A 13,119-nucleotide genomic window follows, 5' to 3' on the forward strand; every position below is an offset into this window, starting at 1 on the left:
TGAAGATTTAGATCATTTTATTTTCAAACAATGGAGAGATGTTAAACACTGAACAAAGAAAGATGCCCCAGTCAAAACTCCAGAAAACAGATTCTCATCAACCAGTTGTAGCACTTTTCCTTTATTGCCAGCTGCGTTGTTGTGCAGTTTCTCATTGTCTGCAGCTTCACTCTCTCTGGATCAGTGTGTACAAAAAGTAACAGAAACTGTGCATATACCAGCGGCATACTGATCCGGGGACTTTGAAATTCTCGCAACTCACAAAACTCCACGGACAGGCGTGATTTATGCGGAAGCAAATCCAGATTTACCATTTTACCAAGGCACATTGGTAGGGATGAATGACTGAAAGAATGAAAAGACAGAGGCTGCGCAGAAGCCAATCTTAATCTAAGTCATGTGAGAAAAAAATCTGGTAGTGACTGATGAGTATAAAGCGAAATCAAAAAGTAAGTATTAGTTGGTACACGGAAAATGCCAAAAATATCCGATGCACATGGCTTTCTCTCCCCCATTTTATTTTACGTTTGCTGAACTGGAAAAAGGAAGCAAAAAGAAATGCTCCTCAGACCGTACCTTAAATGTTTTCTAAACTCTCGACAACAGCTGCAAAAACTTTGAATGCGTCTTAAACTCTGAGTAAACTGTGGGAGCATCAGTCACTACATTTGAATTCAGTCAGTGACGAGATGACCAACAAGTTGTCAACTTATGAACAAGTGCATAAGAGGTGTCGATCCCGTACATTCACTAAGGCCGTTCAACTCACAGAAACATTGTGATGGAAATCCAGAAGGCAAACGATATCTAAAGGAAAGGAAACAACGCGGGTCCCAGTATTCAAATATCTCCTTGATTTAGTCCCTAAATGTAATTATTCATCAATTATTTGACATTATTTAATATCTTAAGCTTTGGGGAGAATTTGTATAGATTTTTTTGATTAATTAATATTAAATAAACAACGCATTATTTTGATTAAACTATTTTTCTGAATACATTTCTTATTGAGAGCTGTGACGGGCATACAGGAGCTGTGTGAGAGACGGAGAGAAAGAGGGTGGAGTATGGAATGTTAATAACCAAATGCAAAAACATGTTTGCCCCTTTAACATCGAAGATGAGACTGACAGCATTGTGACGGCAACAGGAAAAAAAACGAATAACAGATCTACTGGTACGTTTGAATGAACGTCCCATAAATGAACCGGTCAAAATAAATAGATGTATACATGATAAGAAATTTATAATTTACTCTTTTTATCTCACATAAAGCTTCTTGGAACTGCCCAATATGATCCAGTATTTCATACTCTGGACCGGCGCTAGATGAACTCTACCAACACCGTACTGGGCACCAACATGGCGGTCTGGACAGGACAGCTAAACCCCGGCCTTTCCTCAAATGCAACCCTGGATTGTAAACTAGACAGGTTTAAAAAAACAAAAACAAAACAGAAAAAAAGACAACAGGTATCATCCCAGTGAGACTGAAATAGCGGTACGATTCAGAACATCAAACATTCACATCATAACACCATTTCCGGTTGTCTGGGATGATTCTGTCCTCTCTCTCGCCTTCAGTGTTAGGATCAGCACACTGCAACTAGGGCCTCGTCATTCCTGTGGCTTTCAGTTTGAAAAATAAAACAGATACAGCCCTTGGTATTACAAACTTAACTATTCTTTTAATCTTGACTCTTTTTTTTTTTAAACCAAAATGTAATTAGATTATCACAGAAAGAGGAGGAGGAGGCATGGGGGGGGGGGGGGGGGGGGGGGGGGGGGGGGGGAGTTTAGCAGGCATGGCTTCCGCCAAACTCACAGTGGACAAACAAAATCACAAAGTATCTCATCTCTTTGGGGAGACAAAAGAAAGGAGTGGAGAAAGACAGCAACCTTCCCAAAACCCCTCAGTCTAGGCAAATATATGGCAGGATGTTCAATTTGCTTCCATCCCCGTGCGGGTCCAATGATATGCACTCTGTCCAATCATACCAGGTGCCCTCGGTGTCATTACAACCATTCACCCCCGGCCAGTGCTGCGTGTGAACCCGGTCCAGGTCCCCGTCCGTCACCTCCCGACTCAAACCCGGTAAATCCCCTACTGAGCTGTCCGTCTGCAGAACGTGTATCTTCCGTGAGTCCTTGATCTCCTGTTCTTCCCTTTTCAGATACTCGGACATGAAAAAGTGTGCACTCGGGGCCTGGACCCCAGAGGAGTTGAGCACGTTACTCTGAAGGTTCAAGTAGGACTGGATGATTTCATTTCTGGACAGTTCCTTCCAGTTTGTTTGATGGAAAGGATTGGGGCTGGGACCTGGGGCCGAGGTTGGGACCGGAGCTAGAACCGGGGCCGGGACCAGGGTCGGAGCAGCGGGCCGTTGTACAGTGCTTTCAGTTCTCTGCCTGGACTCAGCAAGGTCAGGAGTGGAGGCTTCCTCTGTTTGAGAAGGCTCTCTATGTACCATAGGTTTGATCTGACCTGTGACAGGATCAAATGTTAACCTGCGTTCTTTTAACCGTACAGGTTTAGTCGTGTCCTCTATTTTCTGGCCATCTAGGTTGACAGAGTAGTCTCTTGACCTGTACTTCCTTCTTTTATGCTCAGAGTTGGGAACCGTTGTCCCGTCTTTGTTATCAGACACGGGCACGGCCCCCTCAGATGTTGGTCTGTGTAGTTCTGAGTTGTGTTGCAGATGAGAGGGTGAAGGGGAGACCGATGGGGATTCCAGTGTTGAAGATGTGTCTTGTGGTGGACAATGAGTGGGGACTTCTGACGAACTGGTCCAGTGCATTGAAGACCTATGAGAAGAGTTTGGCAGCTTGTCAGCGGATGATGCTTGGGCTGGGGAGGATACGGGCTGGGACAAAGACAAGGGAGAGTCCGTAGAGGAAGGGCTTGGGATAGGTGTTCCTTTTGGTGCATATGCTGAAGAGCGCTTGTTCACCGTTTCTTGCTTCATGCTCCTTGGACTGGAAGTGAGGCCACGGGGACTTTTGGCTTGATAGTACCCCCCTCCACCTCCTTCCTCCAGTCTGGTCTGTTGCTGCATCACAGCGACCTTAATCATAGAGGAAGTGCTAGGTAGTTTGGCCACTCCGGGGGAGCTAGGACGAGGCTTGACAGCATTAACCGGAATTCTGTTGATTTTATCATTATCAAGGTGCTCTATCCGAGATCGGTCAGGAGACGAGACGACTTGCTGGTCGGGCAGGGCATCAGGACTGCCTGCAATCCCATTGGTGGGCGGTGGGGAAACCGAGACGTCAAACGAAGACATCTTAGAGATTTTTTCCGGTAAGTGCACTCCACTGTCCCTGTGCTCTGCTCGTCGTTTGCGGCTGCTGGATTTCTCCGCTTTTGGCGAGTATGTGTTGTGAACATCGTTTCTGATTTTGACTTCAGGGACACCCTTCCCGGACACAGAAATGTCAGGAGGAGAGGCATCTGTTCTGCAGGGATGAGAACTGCCATTGGTAGAGCCAGGGGCGCTGGCAGCCACAGCTGGCCCAGGTTCAATCAGCTTTTGCCATGCCCGTAAGAGTTTCTTAGCACGCTTAGCAAGATCTTCATTCTTGGTCTTCTTCCTTACATCATTGATCAATTTTCCAAGTCGAGTTTCCTACATAAAAAAAATGCTTGAGAGTTAGAAACACATACAGCAATATAATTCAACGTGAAGTAGTAGTTCACATATAATCAATTGTCTTACCTCAAGTGCTTCTTTGGTGATAGGATACTTTTCAAGACCGGTAATTACTTCCAATACAGCCACCATATTGCATATCTGCAGGGATGACAAACAAACATTTTGTATTAACGTTACTTCACCTGCACGGCTGCTCGAAGAAAGCAAATGTTTAGTGGTCGCCTAATATCACCATTAACAGCGACTGTTAAATGAAAATGTGATTCACAGTCCTGATGAAGACAACGCAAATGACGGACACTCACACGATTAACAAAGTCTAATATATTAATGTCATGGCTAGAAACGCTATTGAATCGAGCCTGCAACGTGTGTGAGTGAGGGTGCAAGTTAGCTTAGGTAACATTAGCTTGTCTGTATGCTTCAAATCGACGTTGAAAAGTAACGATGGCAAAGTGTCAACTCAAAAGAACTTCATCATTGTAAACTTTTAAACAAAAGTATACCATTAGAGCAAAAAGCGCTAAACTTTAATTTGAAGAGAGTTTCTTATTCTGTCGAAAAGTCAACCAGCGGTTCAGTGTCGGCAGATTTGTGTTAGCTAATTTGGCTACCGCTAGCATTTAGGCTAACTAACTTGAGGAGGAAGGGTCCGACTATTTCCTAAAACGTAACATAGCTATTTAAGCTAAGAGTTGCTTAGCTACCTCCCACACTTCAGTATCAATAAAGTAATGGCGTGAGACGGTCTACAACCAAACCCCGGACAATTAGCAGGACACACAGATCATTTCAGAGTGAAGGGTAAGGCACACGCATACATTATATTCTTTCAAGCCACACTCTAAATCCGCCTTAGCGTTACGGCTGGAAGCTAACATGCTACATGCACCAGCTAACGCCAGACTGGTGTCTAACCAAGCTTCTGCTAAGTTAGCTTGCGAGCTGTCAAATCGTGAGCTCAGCGACAGTCACTCGACAGGTCAATGCCAGCCCAAATTAGAAATAACGCATTTATTTAAAATACAACTAAATAGTTAAATGACAGCTGATGTTCGAGCTGCCTTGTGTAGTTTGCCAGAGTTCAGGTAAACAAGCTAACGTTAGCTTCCTAGCCGGCTAGCTTCACTCACATTGCTGTGACTGTCGACGGCCTGCAGCAGCCGGTCCCTCATCTGCTGCGGGGTAGCCGAGACCGTTGTCATTGCCTGTTCGGTGCGATCCGGGAGGATGGAGGGAGGAATCCTCCAAAATGAAAACCTGGTGACAATGATGACTCAAAAGCCGCTGCGGTAACACGTCGGGCGTCCGAACGGCATTATTTTTCAGTCGCCTGTGAGGTAGACGGCTCAGATGTTCTCACATGGAGAAATGTGTGTTCAGTGTTGACCGTTGGCTGGTGCCTGATGGGCGCTCTAGCAACTCACTACCAGCTGCTGGATCTCTCAACGGCCTCCTGCTGCATGCTGGGATACGATGTGTGCGCTCTGACGTCTGTACGTAACCAAGTAAACATCCCTGCGTTCACCTCCACTCTGTACCCATTGATGTATTAAGGGTTTACTCCACGGCTTCTTTGTTGATGTCCTCCTGATCTGCTGTTATATACACTATATGTATATGTCGGTGGTATGTAGCCTATGAAAAAAATGGCAAATGCAACGTAAAAGTCCATCACACATTTTTTTAATTAGTTATTTAGTCAGAGGAATAGTCAAAAAAACCAAGGTATTCACTGTACAATGGGTACAAAGCAGAAAAAAACAGCAAATCCTCATATTTTAGAAGCTGGAACCAAATACCATTTGGCATTTTTGCTTGATAAACGACTTATAATTCTTAAGTCATGAAAATTGTTGGTGATTAACTTTGTGTCGATCAATGAATTGAGACTAACCGTTTCAGGTCTAAACTGAACAACAGAGACAAGGAATAGAAAACAAGTAAGCTACATGTCAAACTCAAGAGAAATAGCAAAGCTCAGATCACACATTTTCAATCCACAATTAGTTAGAGGCCCACAGGTTTCACTTTCCCTCCTCCTGGAGCACAGAATCATGTCAACATCTGTCGAGTTATTTGTCGATCAACTTTGGCCAATCGATTTCCCCCAATATTGTAGCAGTAACCACACACACTCCCAAACACACAGTTTGCAAAATCTCTCAGCTATTACATGTTATCACATTTTAAAACCTTACTAAAGGTCACTTTTGATGCTTTCAAATAAAAGTGTGATATGGATGTCTTTACCACAACATGCAAGTTACTATGATTTATCAAGAATGATGACTTTATATTGCAGCATTCCACCAGCAGAGGGAGTCATTCAGTTGCCAAAAGAGAGTAAAACAACTCAAAGAAAAGATGCTGCATCACTGGACCACATTGGTTGTAAGACACTGTCGAGTCATTTGAGGGCATCAGTGATGGTGAAGCCCGGAACTTGGCCTTTAAATTTGATCCACTGAACTGCTGATTCTTTGGGGGGGGGGATCATTCATGCTTAGATTTTGTGCATTCCGATATTTTTTGAAAGGTTTTCAAGTGGCTTAAAAAGAATACATTTGTCATATTATTTGCTCAGGTAGAAGTCACTGGCTATATGAGTATTGCCAATAAAGCAAAAAGGGGAAAGCCATATTAGGATTTGTCTGTTGTAATAGATACAGCAATAAATAAAAACCTTCGCAACATAATCATGAACCCTGTGTAGAAAAGACAGAGATCTTACTTCTAGTCACTTTGGTTATTACTTTTGTCATACCCATCCCACATGCAAAATGTCCAGTGTCAACTCGGTAGAATTGTTAGTGTGGACAGAGTGGGAGAGGCCGGGCAAATGCTGGGCGTGAAGCTGTGGAGTGGGTGTGAAAGTCTGAGTTATGCCAGTTATGGGGGCTGTTATCATCATCATGTAAATACTGGTTTAGTTTGTTGTTTATTGTTTTTTTTGTAGTCCACCTAATGACAAAAATAAGATTAAAGAAACGTCTTTGCTTAGTCAGATATATTTATTTTCATTTCATTTACAAATAATAATGCAAAGATACAAAGACAGAAGCCTTCACACAAGAAAAATACATCAGGTACAGTTCAAACAGAAGCGTAATTCATCTTTTATATAGCACACATTTACAGCCAACTTGGATTCTTTTGGTCCGATTTAACAGTTTAAATAGAAAACACACAATTTGAAGAACAAGGTTTGAACCACGTAATTTTTAAAGGGTTAGGTCAAAAAAGTACCAACTTGCCAAGCTGTGCTGCAGAATGCTAGATTTTGCATATTCTATGAGCATAATGTTTCCCGTTGCTGCGAGCGTATACTATAGGAGCGTGGTGCACTCCATCACGGCAGTAAAATGCATGTGCAGTGTTTGGAATAGTATCACTGTTCACAGAAACAAAAAAACATTGTATAACAATTTAGCTGCCATTGTATGAGGCTTGAACCAGCTGTCCTCAAAATGCACACAAAGGATTCATAGAGTGGGTGACCCACTGAGTGACTGTGCACCACTATTACTCTTCCGTCTTCCTGATTCAGTTTCTGTTTTAACATGTTGTGTCACAAAGTCAATATATCTATCCACAGATATATATAGATATGTGGATAGATATATAGCCTGACTGTAGAGTATTTGTATCTGATGTTTCTTATTTTATTTCCTACGGTATCTGTTATTTATCAAACAATATGTATATAGTAATATTCACTACAAAATAGTGTCTGAGAGCAGATTAATAAAACAAAGCAAAACTAAATACTTCATTTAAAGCAAAATGCAATATGTCAAGGTATTGTCTGAGATATTTTGGAATTCAGCGTCATGCAGAAAAGAGATTCCCCAGGTAGTGGGTAGGATATGTCAGTCGCATCTCTTTAAGTTAAGCTGAAAGAATTTCTATAATAATGTTCAAAGATCCATTGATACGTTCATAGTTGATATATGAAATAACTCGTACCCCACTACAATATTTTGAAAAACAATGGGAAAGGTTGTGTTTGAACAGTTAGAGGGATAAAATGTCTAAATATTCTCTCATTTATGGCTGTTTTGTACTTTGGCTTCCTGGTTCAACTGTTGATTGATAATATACAGTGCTAATGAGATTTACTATAAAACTAAATTGAATAAAATCTAAATAGTACCTATTCTGTTAAAAAAACAAAACAACTTCTGATGGCATGTAGCTGCTCATAGTAAGTAGATAGGAAGTGGAATTTCTGATAAATAAATGTCTGTAATTGAAATAAAAAGTGCTTTCAGGGCCTCGAAATGCTTATGAATGAAGACCTCATCAAATATAATGTATTATTTAGGGCATAGTATTGAAATTACATCATTGATTCACTGGTAAATCTAAATAGCAAAATACGTTTGCTATCCTACACTGCAAGTTGTTCATATGTAGTCCGTTATTCCAGATACAGTATTTAGCGAACATGTTTTTATGGAGAGTAAAACAAACATTGCCCTGTTGTAAACTCTTGTCTCTGTAAACACTGGTATAATACCAATGGATGCCTGAACGTTGATGCATAAAAAGGTGGCAGTAACAGGCGACGCATCAGAGCTATCTACATGAGCACAAAGAAAAGCAAAACAGAAAATGGACCTACAAAGATTTCAGGCTCTCTATAAAGTCTGAGGTCCAGCAGAGAATATCGAGCCACAACGACATATTGCAGCGCAGTATTTCTCAGTGCATTTTCTCACTTTGACATCATATCACATAAAGCACGAAAAACATTATTCCTACCGTACAGCAATATACAAAGCTACTCTAGATTTACCATGACATAATAAAGCTCTGTTGGTGTAGCACAGAAAATAAGCACATACAGTATATTGCAGTGTAAAACATAGTACCAAACAAAAGCTCCTACATGTGCATAAAAGGCTGATTACCATATTTCCGATGCTTTTAGGCTTCACTTAGCAGATACATTAGCCTATACACATGACGCTGAATTAAGATAGAACAAAGGACAACATTACCAAACAAGAAAAACAAAACACTTTGACAAACAAAGTCGACTCCACCCTGGAATGAAAATAAAACCCAAGCTGTAAAGGGGAAAACGTGTAGTTATTCATGCCGTAACAACATTATTAAAGTCGGGGGAGGAGGAAAGAAAAGACCATAATTCAGAAATGCGATTCATCTAAAAAATAAAAAAGGGGGGAAAATCTTCACACAAATCCTCAACAACTTAGTTTTAACAGATTTGTTAACGGACGTTTTTTGAATTTACATTTACATTATGTGAGAATGATGGTGGGATATGCTGGCACTAGAGGACCTTGACACACATCAACAGAAATAATGTTGCAGCTACAGCATGACCTTCTTCATAGCGTGGAATATTCATGAAAATGAACTTATATTGGGCATTTTAGAAATAATTATATCTGGACTGAATTAAAATATATTTATACCATCTGGCACAATATTGTGATAATATGCAAATTTCAAATGTACTCTGAGAAATCACACTATACTACTTGCAACTTTAAATATTTCAATAATAAACTTTTCATTTGTAAATCAGTAATTAATTACATAATGTTTTTCTAGATCTATTTTCTCAAACCTGCTATCAATAGCAGAAAGAGCTGCAGCAACGTGATTGACACACCTCTGATCCCCACTGTTCCAAAATACAAATGTTTTCCAAAATCCAGGAAAACTGCAACAGTAAACCGCTAACAAAATACTCACTGATTAAGTAAAAATTCTTATTTTAAATCTGTATATGACTTTTCAAAAAATAACTATAATTTAATCAAGCTTTTTTTCATATTTCTTTTTTGTTTTTACAAGAAGGCAAGTTTAATCAGAGACAGGACAAACGGGTCCAGTGCACATAACAGTCACAGGGGGGGGGGGGGGGGGGGGGGGGGTTGGTATATAAACTCATAACTCAGTGTTTTAAATGAATACATAAAGTGCAATATGAGAGATGAGACAGTTATGATCCACTCACAAACACACAGGGGTTCTTTTAAAGAGCAAATGCTTAAAACCACATAAATGCAGAACCAACGGCCGGAGAGACATGGAACAGATCCATACAGGGCACAGACAACACAAGCATGACGAGGAAACGGATATTCAGTGTCACTGTAGTGCCATGAAAACAACAAAAGTCATATATAAAGCAGTATGCCACATCTCCTTTGCAGGGAGAAAAAAAATAACAGGTGAAAAATATTTGGTCCTACAGTACATAAAGGCTAGATATAAGAGGCAATGAGGATGACACGATGGCAACAACACAGCTGTACAGATGTGACCTAAATACATTCTCATTGCATCAACAATGCTGTTCTAGTATAGAGGCAGTTCAATTGTCTGGAAAAATATATATATTTCAACTACACTGAGGTCACATCTTTGGGAGTAATCCAGGAGAGCTTCTACTGTATGACACACGCACTGAGCCTTTCTCTCTACACCGCACTAGTCTGAAAGGAAAATGTAAAGAGTTTCAGAAGTATCAAAAGAAATATAACATGGCACCATCGCTGTGCATTCTCAAACAACCTTGCACATTTGCCTCCTTTTGAAATGGTTCATTTTTATCTTTTTCATTTTACAGTCCTAAACCAATCGCTGTAGTTTTTGCATAGATACCATTACGCAAAATCTAATCACATTCTGTACATGTAAAATATCAAACGAAACAAGCATGTAAACATCTGTTTCATAACAAAGAACTCATTAATCCTTTTAGATCTGACTGAGGCATGAAAAATGATATGGTAGTGACAACGGAGGAAGTAATGAATAAAGATCAGCGCACCTCAAAAATACAATGCAACTGTGAATGATGTAGGCCAAACCACTTGTAAAACACTAACAATGACTTGACAATTGAATCTTTTTCTTATTTACATAATAGTGTCTTTGCATGAAAACCAAAATGTCAAGCTATTAAGGCAAAACAAGTATGCACAGTGATTTGTGATTTCATGCATAACCAATGGCTGCTATTTACTATGGTAAAATCAAAATTCAGCATCTCCTGAAAATAACTTAGTGACTCGTCGTCACTCAAAACTTTAGAGGAAATTTGAAACAAAATCAAACCATCTATGACCAACTACACAGGGATTATCACGAAATTTATATCCAAACTGAATGTACTGCTGAGAGCAGTCAGCTTGGCACAAAGGGAGGTTAAACTTGTGTCATCAAGCTACTCTTTGTTAACAGGTGTATGATACTGTAGATTGTTAAGGGTTTGCTCTGCAGACGTGGTTTAGTCCGTCATTGATGGAGAATATCAGACCAGCCTCCCTCTGCCCTCGTGATATTTTCATCAAAACTCCCTCGCATGAACACTAACCATCTAAATAAATCAAAATTCAAAGTGTCATTCGTAGTGACACAACCATGAAGATCATTCATACCGTAACTTGTCATCAGTCGTAAGCCATCTTTCCAGTTTTCAAGGTTTCCAGTCTTCAATAATATTTGAACGCATGATGTTTCTTTTAAATGCTCTCTTGTGGGGTTTGATTGAGTTGGTGGGCGTGAAATCGATGCTCTGCCCAGACGAGGTGTTAAACCAGCACACTCCAGAAAGCTGCTCCTCTTGGTTCTTATTCTCTCAGATTTGAAGCTCCCCCCCTCCCCCCCCCTCGCACCCCCAGGGCAGCAGCATTCACACACACCTGGGCATGAGGTGGTGCAGTGGTTAGAGGCGGTCGAGGCGAAACGCGTCCTCTGTGGCGGGGTCAGCAAGGACCATGTCCGGATCATTTAGCATGTGAAGGCCATCAAGCGTCAGCGGGTCTATTTTGAGATCATCCAGTGGGAACTGGGAGTCGACATCGAAGCTGATATCTGTGGACAACGAGCCAGTCAGGTCCTTGGGCAGGATGGGGGGAGACTCCCCGCTCACTGAGCAGAGGCAAGACAGAAAACATATGAGCATTATTATTATTATATTTATCTCTTTGAGGATTTTTAAGGGGTAGAGGGAAGGCTCGCTGATAAAAATGAGAGAGGACATGATTGGCAGCAAGAAGAGACTGAATGTTTTTGTACTTTGCTCTGTACGAGCCATGACATCTTAATTACACATTTCCGTTAACAGCGGGCTGCTAATTTTCACAAACAACTGAAGGGAAAAATCCTGTTGCATACAATTTGAATAGGTTTATTATTAATAGGTTTATTATTTGTTGAATACTTGGTGATTGTGGATTGACTGAAAGCTCGCTCTGGATGTTGCATGTGCGTTCCTACAGAACTGGAAAATAACTTCCCTACTTAGAAGTGTGGGGTATGTCAGTATCACATCTATTTAGAGATTACCTGCAAATACATTACTCTCCCATTGCAGGAGAGGCAGATTAACATAAACAGCAGACAATTTAAAGCACCGGGTATATAACGGTACAATCGAATGCAGTCGTAAGAGTCCTGCAATGAATCAGTGTCCGAGAAACTCTCACTATATTAAGATAAAACAAGCAAATATGAAGCACAAGCTTTATTCTGGGTTGGGATTTTGGAAATCTCTACAAAAGGTTTTTTTAACACAGCTAAAGCCACTTGCTGTAAGACTTAAGTGAGCTACATCAAATGTCAAAGCAGCACCTGTGAGAATGATGTTGGGGATGTTGCCATGGCTACTGTAGCCCAGCTGCTGCTGGTCCTGAAGGTTGCAATGGCCACCGGTCAGACCCATCATAAGCGCCTGGGAGTAGTTGAGGGTGGAGGTCTGGTTGTACAGGCTGTCAGAGCCGATGGGGGTTTCCATCATGTTGAACTGCTCCAACTGGCAATCACAACATGAAGAAATATCACAGCTGTCGCTGCTGCTCATGTAATGGCTCCAAAGCAAGAGCAGGCTGAGAGAAGAACTGCACATTTAGGCTTTGCCTGAAAACAGCCAGAGTCTGTACCTGTTGTGAGAGAGCACTGGCCTGAATGGACGGGAGCTGCTGGTCGTAGAAGTCTGCAAACACGCTGCCCAGTATGGAGTTATGCTGCAACAACAAACAGGCCAAATCTGTTTATTTAGACTAAATAAAAGAAGAAGAAAAAATCTCCCAGTGTGGAGCATCAACTATATACACACTTCATCCAGGCTGCAGGAGTTATACACTTAACATGAAATGTGGAATATGAAAAAGACACAGTCAAAGCAGCAACAATGCTGGAACAACAAATATCACCTCACAGCATCTGGAAATGGAATTCTTTGGGTTGAGTAACTTGACTTGTGTGTATTTTGCAGAGAGGAAAAAGCTGTGCAAAAGTTAAAATAGCTTGAATTTCAAAAAGGACGGCACACACACACACAGAAGAAGCAGTTAACAGTCATGTAATAAACACATAATTCAACTGCTTCATTTTCAATGGGTGTTTAAAGCAAGAGACAGACACCAAACATGTGAGGAATTTGAACCCTGCTGTTTCAATAATAAATGCAAACTAAATC

At 40.9% G+C, this 13,119-nt stretch overlaps 2 protein-coding genes and 1 long non-coding RNA gene across 7 annotated transcripts in view; 1 reads left to right on the forward strand and 2 right to left on the reverse strand.

Annotated features, from left to right (window-relative positions):
- Positions 1–5,113, reverse strand: crsp7 (cofactor required for Sp1 transcriptional activation, subunit 7). The gene is made up of 3 exons (XM_076098467.1): positions 4,787–5,113; positions 3,717–3,791; positions 1–3,626 (listed from the first exon to the last, which is right to left on the reverse strand). Exons 1-3 carry the CDS (start codon positions 4,856–4,858, stop codon positions 1,914–1,916), a joined length of 1,860 nt encoding a protein of 619 aa, XP_075954582.1. The 5' UTR covers positions 4,859–5,113; the 3' UTR covers positions 1–1,913.
- LOC142956738 (uncharacterized) overlaps positions 2,867–13,119 on the forward strand; it is an 18,352-nt gene continuing 8,099 nt past the window's right edge. Inside the window, exons 1-2 of one of the 2 annotated variants that reach the window (XR_012956045.1) lie at positions 2,867–3,301; positions 3,410–4,457. This is a non-coding gene — a long non-coding RNA (uncharacterized LOC142956738). Of the gene's footprint in view, positions 3,302–3,409; positions 6,663–13,119 lie in introns of those variants that run through there. The other variant, XR_012956044.1, reaches the window with a different exon arrangement.
- Positions 6,649–13,119, reverse strand: part of LOC142956735 (CREB-regulated transcription coactivator 1-like) — an 18,853-nt gene continuing 12,382 nt past the window's right edge. For all 4 annotated transcript variants that reach the window (XM_076098469.1, XM_076098468.1, XM_076098471.1 and 1 more), the window contains 3 exons: positions 12,581–12,664; positions 12,273–12,453; positions 6,649–11,570 (listed from right to left, as the gene is read on the reverse strand). In XM_076098469.1, the coding sequence (XP_075954584.1) occupies positions 11,365–11,570; positions 12,273–12,453; positions 12,581–12,664 (471 nt within the window). In that variant the 3' untranslated portion in view covers positions 6,649–11,364. The remainder of the gene's footprint in view (positions 11,571–12,272; positions 12,454–12,580; positions 12,665–13,119) is intronic.

The sequence above is a fragment of the Anarhichas minor genome, unplaced genomic scaffold, assembly GCF_050575085.1.
Source record: "Anarhichas minor isolate MPS153535 unplaced genomic scaffold, ASM5057508v1 ptg000024l, whole genome shotgun sequence".
Lineage (NCBI taxonomy): Eukaryota > Metazoa > Chordata > Actinopteri > Perciformes > Anarhichadidae > Anarhichas > Anarhichas minor.

Bases quoted from the DNA above. Each gene is read 5' to 3' on its own strand.
- crsp7 (XM_076098467.1), bottom strand. From the start codon at position 4,858: ATGACAACGGTCTCGGCTACCCCGCAGCAGATGAGGGACCGGCTGCTG. The intron at 3,792-4,786 runs GTGAGTGAAGCT...TCATCCCTGCAG, and splicing joins CCGTCGACAGTCACAGCAAT to ATATGCAATATGGTGGCTGT. The intron at 3,627-3,716 runs GTAAGACAATTG...TTTTTTATGTAG, and splicing joins TCACCAAAGAAGCACTTGAG to GAAACTCGACTTGGAAAATT.